The sequence below is a fragment of the Mytilus edulis genome, chromosome 5, assembly GCF_963676685.1.
Source record: "Mytilus edulis chromosome 5, xbMytEdul2.2, whole genome shotgun sequence".
Lineage (NCBI taxonomy): Eukaryota > Metazoa > Mollusca > Bivalvia > Mytilida > Mytilidae > Mytilus > Mytilus edulis.
Window position 1 is genome coordinate 7,256,503 of NC_092348.1, and position 24,519 is coordinate 7,281,021.

At 31.2% G+C, this 24,519-nt stretch overlaps 1 protein-coding gene across 2 annotated transcripts; it reads left to right on the forward strand.

Moving 5' to 3' along the window:
• LOC139525383 (centromere protein L-like) lies at positions 1–16,648 on the forward strand. Of its 2 annotated transcripts, none has more exons than XM_071320688.1 (12): positions 1–114; positions 5,625–5,787; positions 6,809–6,913; positions 7,539–7,651; positions 8,858–8,942; positions 9,328–9,375; positions 10,225–10,385; positions 12,065–12,158; positions 12,783–12,894; positions 14,471–14,573; positions 15,269–15,331; positions 15,802–16,648. In XM_071320688.1, the coding sequence occupies exons 2-12, from the start codon at positions 5,649–5,651 to the stop codon at positions 15,883–15,885; spliced, it is 1,107 nt and encodes a 368-aa protein (XP_071176789.1). In that variant the 5' UTR covers positions 1–114; positions 5,625–5,648; the 3' UTR covers positions 15,886–16,648. The 2 variants fall into 2 exon arrangements, with proteins under 2 accessions (XP_071176789.1, XP_071176790.1); XM_071320689.1 differs by having other exon boundaries at positions 111–129.
• The last annotated feature ends 7,871 nt before the right edge of the window (positions 16,649–24,519 follow it).

Genomic DNA, 24,519 nt, shown 5'->3' on the forward strand with positions numbered 1-24,519 from the left:
GTAGGGTATAACGTAAATTTAACCAATCAGAAGTTACTGACACTTATTCTGCCCATGGCGCTTTTTTCGAACGACCGACCGAAGGAATGTCAACAGAATTTATTGATAGATCTTGTATGAGTTTTTAACGTAATCAAAATTGATTTCTAACACACACTAAGTTCATTTAAAACATGTAAAACAAACAGAGCCAGGACTGTAACCAAAAGCCCTAAGACAGAAAATATACTTTTTGTTCATTTTTTTTTTTAAAAGGGGGAGTTGTTTTGATACGAAATTAAATACTTTGGGTCATACTGAACAGAGTCTCCTGTATATTCCTCAGATACACACCATCAGCTTCATATGGTTCGATATGAGGAACTGTTGCATGCACAGAATATGTGATTATGTCTATGATGGCATAAATATATTTGTACTTCATAACAAATTTTAAAAATGGTGTTATTATGATAAGAGGCAGGCAATACCTGTGAATGGGGACGAAGTCTGTATGAATTATTTTTTTTGTAACTGAAATATTTGTTAAACAAAAGAAACGGAAATAACATAAGGTTTCCGATTTTGAGTCTGTTGTTAGGGATTTTACTTATAGCGTTATTTAAGTTATGACGTCATGTTCAATGAGGGGGGATAAGAGGGGTCCTGATCCCGAAATCCCAGACTTAAAAAAACGAATTCCCGAGGTCCCGAATTTAAATAAAGTAAATCCCGATGTCCCGAAATCCGAAAAAAACTATTCCCGGATCCCGAAAGGGTCAATCCCGAAATCCCGAGCTTAAAAACACCCGATCCCGGAGTCCCGATAAAGGTCCTATCCCCCCTCTTCAATGACAATGTATTAAAAATAAAGAAACCCAATGCATCAGGTAACGTTAATTCATATCATAGGCAAAGATTTCAGGGCCATAACTAGCCTCTTTTAATAGTGAGGCCAAATATATTTGCTGAGCGTAGCAAGGTCAAATTTTTTTTGGCATGGGGTCTGAAGCCAGAATCTTGTGTATGAAATTCAGTGTTTCTCATAAAAAATATAAAAATTATTAAGCTGGGCTTAATATATTGATATTAGTATATAATAATCTCAGAGTTAAGCAACTTTAATCAATAGTTTAAAAAAATCCATAAAAAATATAGGGATTTATCAGAGATGAAAACAGTTTTTTTTTCCTGTCAGACAATGGGGCCTAAAGGCTACCAAGTTTTGCCAGACCCATCAAATTTCTGCCAGACCCATATTTTCACTCAAAAATCAAATGAAATTATGCTATTGAACAAACGTTAAGCTTTATCAACTTGAATAGGTGACTGGTTTGGTCTTTTACCGGGTTTCGACCCACTTACAAATTTTATCGGCCATGACATATTTCCTGAACTTATCAACTATGCTTAATAGACCTCCTTCCTAGAGAGCGAATTTCTAAAACAAAAAACATGACGGAAATACGGAGAATTGTTCGGGACGAGATGGACAAGGTACGAAAGACTATTACTGGGCGGAAATACTGGTTCCCGGAGTTAGAAAATGCGGGGGAACAGGACATTTACTTTTATTAAAGATGATCGCAATTTTATAAACAAAATACTCTGCCGGGGCCGACGGGGATTTCAGTTTTGGCGGACCCAAGCGGACTTAAATATTGCCGGCCATCAGGTCCTGCACAGCTACGAGTTTTGCCGGACCTGCATAAATTCTGCCCCTTAGGTCCGACGGGTCCGATGATTAGTTGCATCTCTGATTTATATACACCAATCAATTAGATGTAACCAAAAGTCTCTTAATGCATGTGGAATGCGTAATTTCCCCCTTTGGGATCAATATTCTTCTGTCAGCTGTTCCATCCGTGTGTCCGTAGTAATTATTGTAAAAGTACGGATTTCGGTCATAGCTGGTCCGGTTGAGATTTGTAGTTTAGAAATCGGTCAATGGCGGACGAATGAAAGAAAATTTACAAAAATAAACGATGTTTGACAAGTTATTTGGAAAGGAATATGACGTTTTTAATGCAATAAATGGATTAACATTTACTGGAGGCAAACTTTATCACGTTTAAATGAAGTAACAAACTTATTTTGCTACCGAAATTTAGGTTGATGAACGTTTTCGAGTAACAGGCACCGGAACTTGCGGAAATGCACGAAGTGATAAAAAGTTGTATTTTTATCAAATAACCTGCTACATACTGCAAAGACAATGCTTCAACCTCTTTTCTAAAGATAATGAATCGTTTGTGTCTGAATTTCTTTAATTATCAATAAAAAATTGATGTTTCATCAACTTGGTAAAAATTGAAAATGTCCGATGACAAAAGCGACTGAAAGCGAGTATCGTCAAGAACAGGGAGACTTGTTTTCGCTTTTGGGGGTTGGGGAAAGCGATGTGACGGTCGGAAAGGCGACTTCTTCGCCCAAGTCGCCTGGTAGCGTGAGCCCTGCCTTTTATACTATAATAAAATCCAGACATTGTAGCGCACCACGCGAATGAGCACTTCTCTTTAAAATCTCACCACTTCTCCCTATCAGTTTTAAAAAGAGAAGTCACTTCTCCCTATAATTCTGAAGTAGTGTGAGCCCTGGCTAGACTACTCAAAGTCTCCTGACAACAAGACCGGAAGAAGGAAGTATATTTCTGCGTTCTGCACAAATGTGGGAATTAAAAAACATGATGAAAAAAAATTTGAATAAGCTGCTTTTTTTTTTAATTGGTTAAGCTCTAGATCTCAAATAAGACTTTAAAATTGGCATTTGCTGCTTCTCTGCAGTGTATGTCTCTGTCAATTATGGCTAAATTATGCGAATTATAGTCATGAAAAATACCAATCAACATAATTGTTTTATATAGCATTTATCATCTGTAAACTAAATGTTTAAATATTTGTTACGTCAACGGCACATTTTTTTACTATCCACCTCATATATTGTAATAAAATTTATAAACATATATAATACAATTCATATTGTGTTACGAAAATATACAGTTTCACAATAAACTTTTAAATCTACAGGCCCCAGAGCTCAAATTTTGGAACATTTTGGTTAGATACTGGTGTTTTGTATATCATATGATCTTTACAGGCCAGGAAGCAATTTTACAAGCCTGGGTTGCTGGGCCTGTGGTTCAGCGTGAAGACTGACTCTAGATAAAAACTGATGAGGAAAGTAACAACTGGCCACAGGAAGCTTGATTTTTTTCCTAGCCTAGGTGGTTGCATAGTCTAGCGTGCCAGACATTGTGCAAGGCGATTTAGTGCCTCAATGTCTTGGTAGCATGAGTTTGAATCCAATCCAGGGAAGAACAAAAAATTGCCTCCAAAAAATTTAAAGATCTAACATTGTTGGGCTGTTATTTAGACAAATTATATATACAGAATTTGTTTTCTGGTGATCCGATGGATAAATCTGTTGTAGAGTTGTCACTGGTTTAGATGTTCTTATAATACTTATTTCTGTGACTGCAGCCTACATGTACATTAATTTGTAAGATTCTCCACAATAGATAATTCAGCTGATCTGTAATATTCCATCCTCATGCCTAATATATCATGAAATATAGAAACTGTTGATTGATCAATGATGTTAGATAATTATACTGTAGATTATCTTTTATCATCTGAACAAGATTGTTTTCTCCTTTGAGCTGGTACGGCAAAACGAGAAAAGCAATTGAGTTGAGATGACCAATGATAATCTGTTTATCGCTATATAACCTATGACGATGTTGTCAATTTCATTAGCAACTCCACATGCCTCCTTAGTTTCTAGCGATAATTGTCCATCTCAAGCGAGTAGCATGATTATCAGATATGCAAAATTATCATCTAAAAAGATCAAAGGAAAAATGCACAAAATAGTGATAAATTCCTGCAATTACTTAAGCTTAAAAAACTTGTGTTCAAATAACTGAATTGTTTCAGCCTTCGATTTCAGCAAAAGAAGGTGACACACTGGGTTCCCTGGAACCCTTAAGCAGGGTTTCCCTCGGATCTATTATTTTTTTCTCCACCTCTTTAGCCATTGTTAGCCAAAACAATATATTTTTCGCCACTTTAATATTTTTTTTCGCCAAGTAACATAAATATATTTTTCTTTTAAAATTTTCCTTTTTTTACCCCTTCCACCCTAAATTAGATGATGTTGCCTCATTGTTGCCTATGAATATTTTTTCAAATTTATCTAAGAGTCTACATTGTAATGAATAAACCTTAAACATTTACTTTTAAAACGAAGAACTTTTTTATAACTTAAAATGGGGAACATTCATTACATTTTGAACAAATTTTCTAAAAGAGGGGGCCACTTACTTTAGATAATAAAGAAGATATAAGTCCTGGAATATAACAAAATTCTTGGACATGTTTTGACAATATAATATAAAAAAGATGTACAGTTCTTTGGGAAAGTTTCTTCAAAAGAAAAATATGTGCCCTTTTGTACTAAGACGTGTTTTTTACAACAAAACAAAAGCTTTTATCACTTGAAACTGATCCCTCATCTATATCAAACACAAAGAAAAACGTTTTTAATCAGAGATTTTTCTTGCTTTTGGACATCTTTCGTCATAACAACAGTTTTTCTTTTCTGGACTATCAATAAAAAGAGAGGCGACGTCAAAAATTTGATTCGAACACGTGCGCCCCAAAGTGGTTAATAAATTCTTTGTGTGACATATGAAGGACACCATTTAACCATATCATTTTGTTAAACAATACAATCAACACCTTTATTAGTTAGTCCTTTGTTGTGGATTGCTATAATATGCAATCAGCTGATTATTGATTTTCTGTCAAAATACTAACGAGTTCAAGGTGAATTACGAGTATTGTCTGATCAGATAAAGACCGAGAAACCCGAAAAAAAGTAAACAAACAAGATGAAAGAAAATATATTGTTATACATACTTCTTTCGCCAAAATCTTTCGCAAATGATGAATTTTAATTGCCACATTTATTATTTTTTCGCAAATGCCGCCAGCGGAAACCCTGCTTAAGAATTTTTAATCCCTCCTACCCTAACAAAAACATTTACAAGTAATTAATATTCAGATCAATTGACAATTTGGAATTTTCTTGTGTCATAGATAATAAAAAAAAATGATAACGCATGACAACTGATGAATCCGATATCCTCGTCTTTCCAGTGGACGGGTCCATTGCGTTTTGACATGAATTGTAAAGCTTATTTACGTAGGATGTGTTTGCACTGTTTATTTATTAAAAGTTTTTCACTTTTCATACTTGAAGATTATTATTCACCAAGTTTACTGAAATTGATTAAAAGCAAGATGGATCTGTTTTTTCTTGTTTGTGAAATGACGGACCTAACTCCTATTTGTTGATGGACATAACCCTCCCCCTTTTTTAAAATTGTATGACGATGGCATGCATTTGATGTTTATAACAGCTGAGAAATAATATAATTATATTTCATGGAACTAGAATTTTAGAAATGATGACAAAATATCATATCAAACATATTGTTAGTAAGGTGAAATATATTTTTTCACATATTTTTTCTTTCTTTTTCCGACCAACTGACCCTACTTTATCTTTTGAATAATCTGTAAACTAACAAATTAGGCCTAAATATATGAAATGAATGAGAATGTATTTAATGTGTTTTATAGGTAATGTTCCAGGAGTAGAAGATAATGAGAGGTCAGGATGAAGTGGACAATTGTACTCCTTCTTTGTCTAGTAGGAAGCAGTTATTCTCCAACACAGCCTCTAGAAGAAGCTCAAGAAGATTCACTCCATATGGCCGAACTCCTAAAAGTAGACAGTTAAAAGGTATAAATAGTTTAATACCAGCCATTTTCTCAGCTTTCTTTTCAGGGATATGATTGATATAAACTTATATGAATATGATTTGATTATCCACTGTCTACATATTCAATTGATGACGGCTGAAATAGAAATTATCAATATGAATAGTATAATAGATATATAAGAAGATGAGGTATTAGTGCCAATGAGACAACTCTCCATCCAAGTCACAATTTATATTTTCAATGATAACTGATCCCAAAATTGAAATTGAAACAAATTGAAAAGATGCAATACAATACAATATTTGTATTGTCAATCAATTGCAAGGACGCCCCAAGAGAGCAGTATAATTACAAATAATTTATTACAATGATTATTATTAATTCTTAATGATATATAATGACAAAATATAGAATAGAGAAAATAAACACAAAAGAAAAATTAAAACCCCAGATATAAATGTATGCTTTGTAAATTTTAGTGCATATAAGGTGACATGCAGCATATGTTTTTCATATCAATATATTATAATCCATCTTTGGGGTTTCTGAGACACTAATAATTTGGGCAAATGATTTCAGCTCTTTTGAAAAGTATTTGTCTTGCCCTAAGACAGAATAGACAAGTTCATGTTGAACCCTTAAGTTTATTATAAAATTTATTATTCTCGAATAATTTAATTTTGGATGTAACCCGTCTTCTGATTGGCTGACGTTATTTTGTTATGAGTCCAAAGACATAATTTAGTCATGTGACCGTGACGTCATCAACGTTTTTTCATGGTTTTCTACGGTTTAAAATGGAATTTAGAATAGAATTAAATTATAAGAAATAACTGTAATATTTTTTCTGTCTATTCCAAATAACATAAAAAATGTGGTGCACACTGTTAAGTAACCCACTACACGCGTTATTCAGTGTGCACCACATTTTTTATGTTATTTCTTCATAGACAGAAAAAATATTACAGTCATTCCTTAAGTATTTTTGCAGAAAATATTTTCAGAGTTTATATAAAACATATATATTCACTTTATTGTAGGTAAAAATCATGAAATACTTTCAAATGGAACAGCTGAAAAAAGCAGGCCAAGGGACAGAAGATCAGCTGTTGAAACTGATGAGGAACATGAAAGTAATCTTAAAGGTACAGATTATCATTGTGTATTACATCAAATATGAATCAGAACTTTTTTGTAAGAATATTGCATAAGTTATTTGCAGCAATTTAAAGTGCCTCATAGAGGTTAAGTGTTCAAGAAGTTAGTGACTTTTCCTCCACAGTTCATTTCAGCTTTTCCCTCAGTAGAAAAAAGAGACTTTTTATGGTCTTCTGTAAAAAGAAGAGGCACTTATCCTGTTGGTATTATAAAAGTTTGACTGTACAATATTAAAGATGAGGTGTTGTCCCTGTATTCAATAAGTTATGTCCACCAATTACCAGTCTTCAACTTTTGAAATTATTTAGTTAAATTCTGTTGGCCTGTAGATATGATTTTTACAGGCCCGAGAGCAATTTTACAAGCCTGGGCTGCTGTTTAGCGTGAAGACTGAATTACACTGCTCGTTATAGCTGATGATACAGTATTGGCTTTGCTTGATGTTCAAGCCTGTATGGTGACCTATAGTTGTTAATTTCTGTGTTATTTTGTCTCTTTTAGAGAGTTGTCTCATTGGCAATCATACCATATCTTTTTACATATTTATATATATATTATGTTTTTAGTATACGTAAATATTCTGCTATTATACATGTCCTTATTTATTTATAGGTTTAACAAATAAGTCATGGAAGTTATTTAAGATGACGCCCCTGTATAAATTCAACACAGAATCATCTCAACTGAAGAAGTACAGTAGTCAATTATCAGCACATATAGAAGCGGTAATATTATATTTTAGTATTGATATAGTCTGATATTTTTTGCTATGGCTAATTTATGTTATCTATGAAATAAAGTTGCCAATAATGAGCAGAAAAAAGATGTGTGGCAGACATCAACCAATGATAACCACTGTTTTACAGGTTCTTGTCTAGAGACAATCACATACAAATATGGTGGGATTAAATATGTGTACCAGTGCTTTAACCTCTCCTAACATAAGTAGGTGAAGGACGGGGAAGAACAACTTGATAAGAACATACTGTGGATTCGTTTTTCTTTGTTGGATACCAATTTTCGTGGGTTTCTTGGGTACAGGTAAACCACGAAATAAAATGTTCAACTAATTACAAATATTAATTAGGCTTTGTATACAGAGATTGCTAAACCATGAAATCAAATGTCCATGAAAATGCAAGTTTTCCTCAATCCATGAAAATTGATACCAACGAAATTAAATGAATCCACAGTATGTAAAAAATGTTAAAAGTGTTTGACTCATCAGATTGGTCCTTAGCTAAAAAAAAAAATTACAAATGAGTTGAAATGACCTAAGAATACCCAGTTTCTGAAAGCTAAGGCCTTAGGGACGACATCAAAAGTTCAAAGAAGGATAAAAAACTTGATTCACATAGTTTTTTCACTGCCTATCTGCTACAAAAAAAGCAGCCTATCCAAAATGTCTCCAAATTATTTTGCCTGTTGGCCATTTGTGTTGTTTCGACACATCTAATTAATTTTAAGTGCCTGCCAAACATATCTTCATAATTACATTAGATGTATGTTTCATTATAATACTTTATTCTGATTGGCTAACTGCACAACACGTGTTATTCCGTAAAAGTTGCATTGCTCAATACAACTTTTCATTCATGATAACACATGGTCCAACAATAAAGTGCACAGTCGAATTAAATAAAAAAATATATAAAATTCGTGTTTTCATGATCATAGCTAAAAAATGTAATTATAAGTATTGAATGCTTCTTTTTGTAACTTTATAGGGTTGTAAAAGCGTTGACCGTGCACACATTTTTAGAATGAAGCGCTTCCGCGCTTCATACAAAATGGACTTTGGTCAACGCTTTTACACCCCAATAAATTTACAAAAAGAAGCATTCAATTCTTTAATACACTCATAAAACTTTTGGGAATCAAATTAAATTTTGTGTGAATTATTTTTAACTTCTAATTGGTTTTTTTTGCAGGAAAGACAGAAAGGTTTATTTATAGATAATGCCACATCCAGTAAAGCTTACATTAGTACTTATAAAGGACTTCGTGTCTCAGCAGGTTAGTCATGCGATACTTATCATAGATGTGTTGATACCACTTGACATTGAATGAATGAATCTTTATTGCAAAAGCATAGACATGCTATGGTAAAATGAACAACACATTACATATTAATATAAAACATGAATAGACAGCAGAGAACAATAACAACATTAACAAATTACATATTTTATCAGTCTTAAAAGCAAAACAATGTTCAATTTTAACCAGTTAACTGATTAGGAAAAGGTATCTTTTATGTAAAATGTTTAGTCTTTTGAATTTATTAATTTTTGTGGACACTTTATTCTGTCATTTTGACATATTCTGGATACCCAATCTAAAATGAGTTTCAAATAAATACATTTGCCTGTACATCTCTTATTAATAATTATATTTTTAGCTGACAAAGAAGCTGTCCAGATTTTGATCAAAGGACGAAATCGTGGAGGTATTTATATATATATATATATATATTTATAGGCATATATTATTTAAAAAAAAGCATCAAGGGAAAACGATTTCTCTCTTGTAAGTTGACAAGGAGAAATGATTAGACATACCATGACAAGGAAATCTTGGATTGAAGCAATTTTGCATTAAATGTCCTTAATGTTCCAAAAAAAATCCAGTGCTGCTCCCAAAGCAAGTTAAAAATTCTTTAAGGGCATAACAAAATAGAGGTAGTTTTTTGTGTCGCAAAATCTTTTTACAAGCTCACTTCATATCCATATATAATTTTAACTCATTTCTATTAATTAAAGCCTAAAGGGGGTTGAGGATAAAAAAAAAAGCAATAGTATTTGATGCAATTTATTTTTATGCCCCACCTACGATAGTAGAGGGGCATTATGTTTTCTGGTCTGTCAGTCCGTCCGTCCGTCTGTCCCGCTTCAGGTTAAAGTTTTTGGTCAAGGTAGTTCTTGATGAAGTTGAAGTCCAATCGACTTCAAACTTAGTATACATGTTCCCTATGATATGATCTTTTTAATTTTAATGCCAAATTAGATGGTTTACCCCAATTTCACGGTCCACTGAACATAGAAAATGATAGTGCGAGTGGGGCATTCGTGTACTGGGGACACATTCTTGTTTATTATTAAAAAAATGCCAGTTTTAATATGAATGAAATATTTGTCACTGGATAATTAGCAAACAGCTACGATGATCTTATGTTAATGTTTTATTTCTTTGCATTCAATTTGAAAAGTTTGTTCTGAAAAATATCAACAGATTTTATTGTATATATTTTTTGTTTAATGAATGCATATATAAGATGAAGTTGTTTCCTCTGTTTCAGGTTTTGGTGATGAAACTGTTCTTTTAACATGTTTATTGTGTAGTGTTGAAATGGAACATAATCCTGTCGAGCCTAAGTTACGGGACAAGTTTGCATATTATCCTTTGCTAATGGTAAAAGGCCTTGTATCTCTAACTGATGGACTGATTACTTGGATGCAGGTAATTCAAACAGCCTAATTATCTCCCCTTGTTCATGCAGTTTTAAGCAAACATATATACATTGTAGTGTGTAAAAGATAGTATGTTTCAAATCTAAGATAACTATCTTATGTTGAAATTGGTGATAAAGTCAGAGCCTGTTAAGTTTTTGTTGAGCCTGCGACTTCAGTTGCAGAAAGCTTGACATAGGGATAGTGATCCGGCGGCGTCATTAGCTAACTTCTTTAAAAAAGCTTTATATTTTTGGAAGGTGGAAGACCCTGGATGCTTCATACTTTTTATATAGATGCCTCATGTTGAGAACTTTCCGGCAGTCACATGTCCAATGTCCATATCTCAGATACTGTATGCAATAGGTCTTTTATATTTGGTGTATGGAATGATTGTAAGGTGTACATGGCCAATTTGCAGGTGTCATCTGACCTTGACCTCATTTTCATGGTTCAGTGATCATAGTTAAGATTTTGTGTTTTGGTTTATTTTTCTAATACTATATTTGGTGTATAGAACTATTTTATGATCTATAGGTCAGTCGTGCAGGTTTTATTTGACCTTGACCTCAATTTTACGGTTCATTGCTAAGTGTTAAGTATTTGTGTTTTGGTCTGTTTTTCTTAATTTATAAGCAATAGGTCAACTATATTTGTTGTAAGGAAGAATTGTTAGCTGTACAAGTCTGTCTGGCATGGTTAATCTGACCTTGACCTCATTTACATGGTTCATTGGTCAATGTTTAGTTTTCTTGGTTAAAGGGGCACTAGCTACAAGATATATGAAAAACCTAATATATCATTTTGTTTGGCTCAATCAGTAATGAAATACAAATAGTTAAATAATAATTTCTTTTTAGTAGCCAATAAGGTTCAATTTTGTCAAATTAGCAAAAAAAACATTGATTATGACTTATTCACTTGCAAGTGAATAATTCGACCTCATTGAATCCGTATTCATGTGAACTTAACCCCTTAGCTTGAGATGGATAACATGTGAATTGTATGTGTAAAGTTATTTAAAGGAAGAGAATGTCAACATTGAAAGTGAAACAAATGTAAATCATTTGATTGACTGATTCGATCCACAAATAAACATTCTAATACAAGTAAAAACGATGATAAACATTTATTTTTTATGTGTAATATGAAATTCAATAGACCTAGAATAATTCAACATCACTGTTTGCTTAATCTATTTATATCTATGTTCATGTATACATAGCTTTATGGTCATCAGATGACTATAGAGGTCAACTCGATAAATAATTATATGGCGTCTAGACTCAAATACACACAAAACGAAGCTACATATTTTCATGCCTGTGCCTTGTTTATTGTTTTATTTAGACTTTTAATAGTTTGGATAAATGTTTTACACTGTTATAAATCAAATATGGGTATTTAATTAGAATCGGTGAACATGAATTTGACAGCTAGTGTCCCTTTAATGTTAAGTTTATGTGACAGTATTAATAAAGCTTTATATTAAGGACTATCAACATAATATCAATGATAAGTAAAGAAGGCAGGACATTTCAGCATGTGCACTCTTGTTATGAATAGGTGAGTTTCTTCAATACTGTAGGTAATAGGTCTATCACATTTTTCACAGTAAAGGCTAGCATATAATCTCTTAGATGAGTAATTTTTCTAGTATGATTTTTTTTCAAATATTTTTTCTTTCAGAGTCATTTTGACTGTGTTATCACACCCATGATATTTTCTGCTCATGATCTTGCCTGGATGGTTGCCATGTGGAGTGGCACAACTACTGAACCAGGTATGAAGAGATAGATATTAAAATAAAGCATGCAGTTTAAATTATGAATTACTTCCCTTTGGTCATGTATTTGCATTGGTTTTCATTTTCTACTTTGACCAGCACAAGGAATAATCTTATTGATGAAAGTAACAGTTGAAATAGAATGTGTGTTTACACTGTGAAGATATGAAACTTACCTTGTGCATACATTTGGACAATTATTTAATAACCATTAAAATAAATATATGAATTTCATTGAAACCTATAAATATTGAATAGATTTGTAAAGCATACTATTGTTAGAAGAAGAAACACTTGACCTGCAAGTATCTGTTTATGTTCATTTCTACTATCTGTCCCAATAGTTTGTCAAACAATGAAGTTTTGACAAACCTTTGGAATGAGTTTGGATCCCAACAAGTTCAAAAACGGAAAGTACATCAGATGTGTTTGATCTGTGGAAAAGGAAATAGTATTTCAATTAGATTGACAATTACGGGTAAGTTGCATTAGAACATCAGTTACTATTTGCAGTGTTTAAAGTTTGTACCTCAGTAAATAACTGTCAAGTATTAAATAAATGGCACATGTAACACATATTTTGACATTGCTCAACATCACAGTTTTATCTTTATTTTTCAGTTCATAAAAGTAAACCTGTTGAACTGTTGTACAAAACTCCTACAGATTGTAAAGGGATTGATAAAATAACATTTACAATAGAGTCTACTGATGTTAAAGACTTATGGGATAGGTATGAAGTTATCTAATTAGTCTAAATTATCTTTATGAAACATTCTTTGATTATAAAAAAGAAAATGTGGTATGATTGCCAATGAGACAACTCTTCATAAGAGACCAAATGACACAGATATTAATAACTATAGGTTTAAATTTCTTTCACCCAAGTTTATCAACTGATATATAGAAATTGCAAATCCTTCTGAATAGCCTAATTCTTTGTAAATACAGTACATTCCGGTTATTTGCATAGCCTATTTGTCAGACGAAATTATGCAATAAAGCGGAGTATGCTTATTTCCGAAATGCCAAAATACCGAGTCAAATAACATCGGTAGTGCAGATCAGTAAAGGAAATCCTGAAGAAAGATGAACGTCCATAATCCACTTACAACATATTAAATGATTATTTATTCTAATAAAAGTTATTTGTCTAGTGTCATGCATTTTATTTCATTGTTTATTCTTTCAATAAAGTTTATAAACACATGAAGTTTCAGTTTATTTATGTGCCGACTTTTCCTTTACCTGAGATACGAAAATAAAATTGTTCTAAAAATAGATTTGTTTCTATGACCCGGATGTTCAAATTACATTGTTACGCTTTGATTAAAACAAACTGTTGAACAATGCTACACAGTTTATAATCATTTGATACAATAAATGTGTAATGAACTGCCTTTAATGTGCAGTATTTACCGATTGCACAGTGATGTAACATTGTTACTTTAACCTCGTTAGTTTCGCATATGCAAAGCAGTTAACAGGTAATGGGGTCGGGTCGGGTCCTGAACAGGTTATTTGCTGGACACGAGTGTTGAAACTGAGAAAATATAATAATTTTAAGTTAATGTTCTTTTCAAAAATATTAAAAATGAAAGATTGATTTATGAAATTCTTCAACCATAGATAAATGACCTGTAATATTTAACATAAATGTATATCACCCCTAGCCAAATTATGAGATTGCACATTGGATAATGATCGATAATTAGCAGGCGTTATTGTTTTAAAAATACACATAAAATGTAATCTATGAACAATGTTTGAAATACAATCAATAATTAACACCTTTTGAGATAGAAGATCATAGAATGGTTGTGTTTTACAACAATCAGCTGATTGACATTTTTATGACCTCGAGGACATTCAAGAAAAATATACTTACCAAATTGCTGTTTCCGGTCAAAAATCTCGTCAGTTTTAACTAAGCATATCTAGCTGGCGATTATTTTCTATGCAATTAACCGAAATGCCACTTGTGGGGCTATGCATATAACTGTACAATTTAACATTAGATGAATGGGAAATGGTTTTGTGCAGGAAAAAAGTATGCAATTAAGTGAAATCGACTGTACTGGAGATTCATTGCTTTATGATTGTTTTTTTGACAAGACCATCCAAAATTTTGAGATAAATTATTGCAATTTCAGAATTTTCAGAAACAGCTTCATACAGCTACTTGCATCAAATATGAGAATGGAATTTCTTATTATTGAGATACTCATCCAGTTGCATTGTTTGCATACTTTCTGAATCTACACATGCTCTACATGAGCTAGTTAATATAATTTTGTTTTTACTTGTAGAATCCATGATGATAAAGGATCAGAATTTAGCAGTGAGGAGGTGACCATGTTTATTAACAGCCTAGAATCTCATTTTCACTCTTTATTCCGAGTGAAACTGTCTGTAAGTACTTTTACATGAAAGTGACCATATTTGGAATCTCATTTGCAATTCTGGTCTTGTATTTTAAAAAAATAATTGTAAAATGTATCCTAAAATTGGTCCTCCAAAAAATGTTTCCAATCTGATTTGCAATTCTGGTCTTCAATTAACAAAAACAAAATTGTTAATTTTGTAAAAAAAAAGAAGGTTGTAACCTAAAATTGGTCCTAAAAAGAAAAGATCTAGTTTAACTAAATGAATTGGACAAAACAATTTGATTCTGGTCCAAAATTTTAAAACTTATCAAATGATTGTAAGAATATATTTCTATATTTTACATTATTCTTAGCTGTTTTTGTTTTTTTTCCAAAATAGGTTACTTAAATCAATTATTTTGTTTTTGGAAACTTAGAATAAGTATTCAAATCTGGTAAACAGAGATTTATTGTCAGTGAAAGAAAAAATATTGTAATACAAAATAGATTAGTTATTACTGTAAGTTCAGAAAATATTGGGTGAATTTATTATAGCGATTTTGTCATTTTAGAATAAAATGTAGTTTTAATTTTTGCGATTTAAAAAAAAAACCTGTTCAATTCATGTAAAAAATTTCAAAATGCGAGTTTAAATTATTGCAATTATAACCCTATTTGATTTATGCAATAATTTCTGATTGAATTTACTGTAAAAATTAAGTTGTTTAATTGTCTTTCCAGGCTTTACAGTTATACAGTGTAGGAACCTCATTATCCTATATCGGTGATGTTGGAAGATTAAAAGTAAGTTATCTATGACTAGAGAATATATTAGAAGAACAAAAGCTGCCAACTTCTCAAATCTATGACTCTCTTTGCTTCAACAGATTGTTCACACTTATTCCTAAAAAAAAGCTGAGGCTGATTACTTTAAACCATTTAAAAGTAACATTCTACAGTTACACTGCCCTTAAAGATGAAAAGTGCTAGGTGAATTAATTCAGAGGTTCTATATTCAAGATTGTCACTCTTTTCAAGTGAATTCCCTTTAATGGTTGCCTTATTTGTCTATGAAAAGATCAAAGGTTAAACTTAGTATGCAAATTAAAATTCATTTCAAAACTTCAATGTTCTTCAACCAAATCACATTCAGTTTATGAATATTTGTGTCATTTATAATATTTGTGTTGTCCTGACATATCTTAATTTTAAAATGAAAAAGTAAAACAGTTATTTACCTTATGCGGTATGTAATAAGTGCTTTTCTTTTTCAGATATTTTCTGCTGACCATGTTTTATGGATATTGAGATATCTAACAGTTTTATCCTTAGAACATTTTACACAGTCTTGTAGTTAATACTTAAATAACTTAAGTTTTAACATAATTATTTTATTGAATACTTTTGTGGTTGTTGTAGAAATAACATATTGGTGGCCAGAAAAAAATGGACAAGGTTAACTAATATGTATGAAATAGGATTTTATAGAACTTATATGAATTGTATTAGTTTTCACGCAAAGTGCTTTTGACACCAATAGCCATATTTTTTTTAAATATTCCTTACATACATAACAAAACAGTTACAGATAAACATCAATGTACTGCTCTGTCGTGTTTGCTACCATTATCATAAAGTTGCTGATGACCTATGAGGTTTTTACATAACCATAAACAAAAATCATTCTTTGATAAAAGTCATGTAAGAATAACACCAAAATCTATTTATCTCATAGGAAACCATGTAAGGTTATAAAAAAACAAGACATCAATTGTAACAGAATTCTTTAACCAAGATCCAGTCATCCTTAAAATCAAGTACTGTAAATTCAGAAATTATTTCGTGCATTTATTATTGCAATTCTGACATTTTAGACTTAAATGCAATTTTAATTTTAATCATTTTAAGAAAAATCCTGTTTAATTCATATAAAATATTTCAAAATGCGAGTTTAAATTATTGCGTTTACAACTGTTGCATTTTTCGCAATAATTAAAACTCACAATAATTTCTGAATTTACAGTAAATATCAACCATTCATGATGTACAAATTAGTGTTGGAGGTAAGACTCGTTTAGAAAATATGTAAAAAAGAACATGGAGAAGAAAATAAAAATAAAAGCATAAGCTTAACACTATGATAGTAGAAATAGAAATAATAAAATATTCTAACTGTAGGTCTTGATTTCAAAAAGCGAAGAATAAGCACCTTACAATGATTGAATTTTACATGGTCATAGTAATGCTAGTAAAACTTTTATAAAATGAGGTTAATATTAAGGTTGTAATTTGAATTAAACTTTGTTTTTAAGACACATATTAAATTTAGATATATAACTTAAGACTTTCTAATGATCATGAATTTGTAACATTATTATGTAATAGTTGCTTATGGTTTTTTTTAATTGACACCATTCATTGGTAAATTTTTATATTCAGTTGTGATCAGTTCAAAATAATTATTCAATTTAATATGGATAATATCCAGTTTTTGAGATATTCAAAATGATGGATACACTATACAATAGAGCAGTTGTAGAATGCCTGCTACGTATTGTCTCTGTCATTGGTATTCAGAAGTTTACTGCCCTCAGGCCTTAAGTATTTTATACATCTGTGATATTTTCTAAAGAATTTGTGCTAATTCTTTCCAAACAAATCTTCAATGTACTTGAAAGCAATTGTAAAGAAGCCATCAGTATATGAAAAAAAAGGCAATGTAGTTTCTTACTTTCAATTAAATGTAATTGAAATAATTCTCAATTACACATTACTTTAAATTACTTTTAACTATGAAATTAATTACATGTAATTACAATTACTTTTTTGAATACCCGTGTTATGGTAAAGAAACATCCTCAGGGGCATTAGGTATATTACCAAATAGATTTTTTTTTTTTTGCAAAATGTCCAGCATCAAATATTTTAGATATATTCAGGACTTGTTTCCTATCATTATGGTTCATTGACTTTAAAACTTTTGCATATTTTACAAGTTAGTTTGAGCTTATGATTAGCCAATGGCATTTGGTATACTGTTATTAGCATTGGCAAACTTTTCCATAGAGGTTATTTGGCCCTGCACCTTCAGTCATGTTTCAATGACAGAATGTTTTTAATAGTATACATTTTAATATATTGCCATTTTAGTTTCAATATTTGCATTTAACTATCAAAACTAATAACTAAAAGACATATATCTCTGTGTCAACAGTTTATTAATGATATTTCATGTTTTCGTTTAAACATGTGAACTGGTGCTACCGTTTTATGAATGTAAATTGTATGTATTCATGTACTATATATCAGGATGAATTTATTTGAAAGAGGAAATGTATGATAAATGATAACTACTGGCAAAGACAATCAATATAAGGAGAAAAAAACACATCTGAAGATGATAATGCATGTTTTGAAACAAACAATGCACTTTGGCACAAATTATGGGTCATCATTGGACATGAGTTATCCAATGCAAGTCGACTCTCATTATAACGAATCTTTTAGAACCAGTAAATCAAGCGAAAAATTATAGATAAAAGGATAAAATATGTATACCAGTACTTAATACTGTTGAGGGTCCAAACACTTCAGAATTTCCACTTAAAATGTGTTTGAGATAAGAGAGTCAAGTATATATATGCCAAATTTTGAACCTCCCAAAACAACTTTTGAGAAAAGAGGGACGAAAGATACCAAATGTGTGATATAACAAATATATTATTTAGTTTTGCACCTCTATATTAGAAACGTTCTCTATCAGTGTGGTATAAATGGAGTCGCATCAATCTAAAAACATGAATTCTGTTTCTTTTAAAATGATTTTGTAACATTATAGTTCCAGAGCCCTGTGACTGACATTTTTTATGAATGACTGACATATTTTCATTTTATCGATATTTAGTTACTGCTCTCTTGATAGTGACTTTGTAAAGATAAAGAAAAACACCATGATTAAGCAACCTTAAAAAAAGAAAAAAGTAAATAAACTACATATGTTCCATACACAATGTGACATTAAAAAGGTAAATAAACTACATATGTTCCATACACAATTCGACATTAAAAAAGTAAATAAACTACATATGTTCCATACACAATGTGACATTAAAGATAAATCAGACAGTCGCATATATTTGTTCTATTTTATCTCAATATTGATAAAATGGGAGTGTTATTTTATTTGTTATTGAAATGACAACAATTCTGTGATAAAAACTTTTAAATGTTATATTGTTTACATCCTATTTTATGACTACTGTAGGATGTGTAATCATCCTAATTAATGAACACTTCTTAAACTTTAGAGTAGATAACTTTTTGTTTTATGTATTTCACAATATTACATGGTCTTATTTGTGTACCTCTTCCTGTTTTAGTAATACTATAGTTATTTTATTGTGGTATATTAACATTTTATTCTTAATATTTGTCACTAGATACTATTCACTCTTTTAAATAATTCTACAAATAGTCACTGTGAACATTTTACAGTTAAAACTTAAGACTTAGTTTTTAATGGAATTTAAAGAAATGATTAATTTTGATTATAATTCAGTGTGTTTAACAGTCTTCACAACGAGTGGCAGTCCAGGCTAGTAAAATTGCTCTGGGGCCTGTAAAAATTAGACCTACAGGCCAACAGGCCAACAGAATCTAACTAAAAATTTTCAAAATTGAGCTGCGGGCCTGTAGATTTAGCAGTTCAGCGTGAAGACTGGTTTAATGTTTGTTAAATAAAATGCTAGCCTAGCATTAATTAGTTACACATAAAGCTGCAGTCCACAATTTGAATGAGCGAACAGAAATTGAAATTACTTTAAAAAAGAAACCGAACACTATTGTTATCAATATTGCTGGAATGCAAAATGTTAATAAGATTAGTTGGTTTTTAATAATTTCAAATGTGAAATGTTAGTAATTAAGTTGACAAGTGGATTGTAGTAATGGTGGACAACAAAATCTTATTGTTATATTTCATGATGATTTTTTTTAACAATCTTTCTATCTAGATGTATATTGTAAATATGTATATATAAAGCTAAGAATTATGTATATTTCATATATGCTTATACATATATGTACATGTAACATGGCAGTAAGATGCATTAAATAATTGTGGTATACATGAAATGTCTTGTTTTTAATTAAGAAATAATTCATGGAAGCCATAGATTATTGGAAATTTACACATGGCCTGGGCCGTGATATTTGAATTTTATCCTGAGCGAGGGATAAAATATTCGAATATCACAGCCCAGGCCATGTGTAAATTTCCCATAATCTATGGCTTCCATGAATTATCTCGATTCTAATAGGACAAATACGATCATTAAAAAAACTGAAGCGAGGGTGGGTATGCTGTGTGTACCATTAATAAATCCGTAGCTTGCATGGATTATTTCGTGAACAACCGCCGAAAAAAAATTTGTTTTATTCTCAAAACCAACAATTGCCATTTTGATTTACATGTTTTTCTCGTAAGCTACCGTTAAATCCAAAGTTGACATTTCGTAACTAAGAAGCCGCCATGTTGACTTGCTGAAATCAGTAAATATGTGAATAATGCAATAGAATAGAAAATCAAACAAAACCTACCTTGAGAATCAATTTTAATACAATAGTAAACGACATTTAAATGGTTCACGTAACAGAAAACTTTCAACTCTAGCATTTTCATTTGTATGACGTCATGTTTTAAAATGACGTTAATAGCGCCAAATACATGAATAAACTTTCGCGAAATTTTATTTTATTTTTATTTTGTTGGTTTCTCCGAGCTCTTGTGTGCATTACTTCTTTTTATTATGCATCCGAATAAGAATAAAATTGATTTTATCTTTTTTAATTGCAATTTTTAAAACAATAAAATCGGCAATGGTTTGCAAATAGGTTTCAATACATGTGGATTTATGTGGGAAGTATATTGTAACAGCCATTATTATGTACATCTCAGAGTCTGCTCTAAGTATAGATATATCAAGAATTTTATCACAGTGTTGTTTACAAAGCGAAAGAAGCACGTCATATTAGAATTCTTGTTTTCACCATGACAACTATAAAACTTGCTTCTGCTATGAAGGGATAAATTTTTGTCAGTTAGTCCATGTTTCTTCTTTATTGATTGTGTTTAACTCACAGTTCAGCATTCTAAGCTATTTGGTGGAGAAAGCTTTCGTTATTAATGTTATCAGATGCACAATGAGTGGTCAGATGGGGGTTTACCTAGGATAGACTTTTATTAAAGCCTTCTTACATACAAATTATTTAGTGGCTTTAAAGTTTGAACAAGCTTTTTTACTGTGAGCAAGTGTGCCTAGAAAACTTCCTAAATTAATAAACTCTTAAATATTTTATTCTAAATTTGATTCAAATATTTGACCTAAGAAACAACAGCAAGATAATTCTAGCAGTCAATAGGAAGACGAGATTATGTTTGTTTGGTTGTCAGCCACAAGATCCTATTGGAGGAAGGAATTACACAGGGGAAAAATATTGGATCATCATAGGTTTGTTCTATGTTACTTTGAAATTTGAACAAAGATTGAAGAATGAAGATTGGATCTTTTTTCCTTGTTTTAGACACATAAACTACATAGGTGTCCTTATAAATAATGTTATATTGCTGGGTCTTCCTAGTGCTCCACAAAACCTCTGCCTTAATAATTACATGCAACATCAATTTTACCAGCAATCAAAGCAGGGCTTCAAAGTTATTGTGAAACTACTTATTCAAGAGGTGGCATGAATCATATTGAATACCTAAAAAAAAATCCAAATTCTTTTTTTTGTTAGAGTTCATATAATCTAAGACACTTTCATCTTACATAAGTATGAAAACAATTGATTTCTCTGCACTTTACAAAAGTATTCACCATTCCAAACTAAAGAGTTGGTCCTGCTTTGTTTCATAAAAAAAAAAGTCCAACTTGGATACTAGCATGTTGTACATCATACTTTGTAAAAATCACTCTATTTCAAACAAAATAATATCTGTAACTGACACTAACAAGGTGAAAATATTTGTTACGATTGGAAAATGTGTTTTTTAATAAACCATTGGAACTTGAGATATTAAAGGATACAACAGATGCAGCTTAGTTTACCTCATATCTAATCTTGACTTAAATCTAGAAATTGACAATAAGGGTCGGTTAAAGCAAAACTTTATGACAAAAGAGATGATTTTAGCTTCCCAATTGTGTACTTCCATTTCTATGTAGCAACATGCCAGCAGCATACAGCATAATATATATCAGCTATATCTATGGCAAGCCGTTTTACTATTTATCCTAACTTCAAGATATCTTATAAACTTTATAAGATATCTCATTTAGTATATAAGATATCTTATATACTTTATAAGATATCTTATATAATTTTCTTTAAAAGGTATCTTATAAACTATATAAGATATCTTATAAAGTATATAAGATATCTTATAAAGTATATAAGATATCTTATAAAGTATATAAGATATCTCATAAACTATAGGAGATATCTTATAAAGTATATAAGATATCTTATATAAAAAATATTTATAGGATATCTTATATAATCCAGTTTTTATAAGATATCTTATAAACTTTATAAGATATCTTATGTACTTTATAAGATATCTAATAAACTTTATAAGATATCTCATATAGTTTATAAGATATCTTATAAAGTATATATGTAGGACTCAAATCTATGGCGGGTTCCAAATCTATGGCAGATTCCTAATCTATGGTAAGTATGACGTTACAAACGCCAAACAAATCAAATCTATGGCAGATTTTTTGTTTTCTCCTAATCTATGGCAGATTTTTGTTTTCTCCTAATCTATGGCAGATTTAGGAAATACGTAATTTTCCGGGAAAAAGAGTAGAATATAACGTCACAATAAAAATAACGCCATGTAAGTCGTCGCCGACTTCGGCAAAGTTGTTGGCTCTCTTGAACATTCCTGAAGTCCCGTGTTTACAATACTCAGGAAATCACTTTCCGTTTTCCCTTTGGAACAATTTGCCGATGGTTTTAAGGAAGCTGTGATCGTTTATCCATCGGAGGGACAATAATTATGTGATGTACCTTCCGAATCCCGCGATGTTTTTAGTAGTAGATATTTTTGGAACTGAGATATTGTAAATATTTTAGATTCTACGACTGGCAAAGTATTTAAAGTGAGAAAATGAAATTACAGAATACTTCCTTGAATTAAATCGTCACCAGTAAAAAAAGATTGATTAACGGTAAAATAAATATTATGTGAAAAATCAAACTGTTTAATTTTTCTTTTATAGATAATTGCTTTCTTGTTTGTTAATGGACTCCCATTTTTCTAGTTGCTTTAATAAATGGTTTAAACAGATACCATGCACAGATATTAAGAAATGCTTTTTTCCGGGAAAGATAATTTATTTTGATCCTGTATTATGGTATATCACTTTTACACTTCATATGGTTGACATCACGATTTGGATGTCCATTATGGAATTTCTATTTCACAAATGTTTATAGACATGCTCCCGTTGCCGTACATTGCAACTTATTTAAGACAAGTCATTCATTGTATATGTACTAAAAGAGGGACGGAAGATACCAAAGGGATAGTCAAACTCATAAATCTAAAACAAACTGACAACGCCATGGCTAAAAATGAAAAAGACAAACAGAAAAACAATAGTACACATGACACAACATAGAAAACTAAAGAATAAACAACACGAACCCCTCCAAAAACTAGGGGTGATCTCAGGTGCTCCGGAAGGGTAAGCAGATCCTAACTTGTTCTACATTTGCACAAAATCTGCAATAGATTTGGAAACAACAAAAATCCGACATAGATTAGGACACGACAAAACTTGCCATAGATTGGGGTTGTAAAAAATCTGCCATAGATTTGGGATGGCATGACGTCATATTTACCATAGATTCGGAATCTGCCATAGATCTGGAACCCACCATAGATTTGAGTCCTACATATATAAGATATCTCATATAATTTTCTTTATAAGATATCTTCTAAAGTTTATAAGATATCTTATAAAGTATATAAGATATCTTATAAAAACTGGATTATATAAGATATCTTATATATTATATGAGATATCTCAAAGTTAGAATAAATAGTAGATAAAACCGCTTACCATATATATCTCCCAGTTGATTTGATATTACATGGCTTGTATTTCCCCTCATGAATTCCATGACAGGGCTTCTGCTTTCAAGGAATCTAGTAAACCAACAGTTCTATGTAGTTACGTTGAAAACTTCAAATCATCCCTTTGCAAATTTTAGGGATGCAATCACAAGTTGGTTGACTGAGCACTATGAAATATCTCATTCTGTTCTTAGATGATGCCGGATATGTTCCAATAGTTGTAACTATAAATCTGTCCCCTTTTCCCTGAATATGTACTGACTAAGACTGATAACAGGCAAGTGATTACCCTTTCTGAACACATAGATCACCTGCAAATTTAGGTATGTTTCGTTTCGCTCAGTCTTTACCTTCTATGTTGTGTTTTGTGTCATGTTGTTCATCTGTTTGTCTTTTTCTATTTTAGACATGGCATTGTCAGTTTATTTTTCGACTTAGGCAGCAACCATTTGATCTTGAGGAAACGATGATAGTCCGTCGGAAAGGGACAATAAATGGCTGACCCGTGTTAAGAGAGAGCCATATCTCTTGCACGTTAAAGACACCCTTGTAGATTTTGAAAAAGAGTAGGCTAATACCGCTACAAGGCAGCACTAGCACCCGCAAAGTGGAAAGGGATTAATATAAGTTGCAAAACTTGTTTCCCAATCAACTATAAATAAATATGTTTAAACTAAACCTGAGACTACTATAACACATGTTATAGTAGTCTCAGACTAAACTAACCATTTGATTTTCTGGGGGGGAGCTATGAAATTTGTTCCAAACAAACTTTTTTCCCTGCCCTCGAGCGAAAAACAATCTATTTTTTTGGCGACAAGTTAAAAACATTTTTTTTCAATTTTAG

Excerpts from the sequence above, each read along its gene's own strand:
- LOC139525383 (XM_071320688.1), top strand. The coding sequence starts at position 5,649 with ATGAGAGGTCAGGATGAAGTGGACAATTGTACTCCTTCTTTGTCTAGT. Across the intron at positions 8,943-9,327 it reads AGGACTTCGTGTCTCAGCAG|CTGACAAAGAAGCTGTCCAG; the intron begins GTTAGTCATGCG and ends TTATATTTTTAG. Across the intron at positions 15,332-15,801 it reads GTGATGTTGGAAGATTAAAA|ATATTTTCTGCTGACCATGT; the intron begins GTAAGTTATCTA and ends TTTCTTTTTCAG.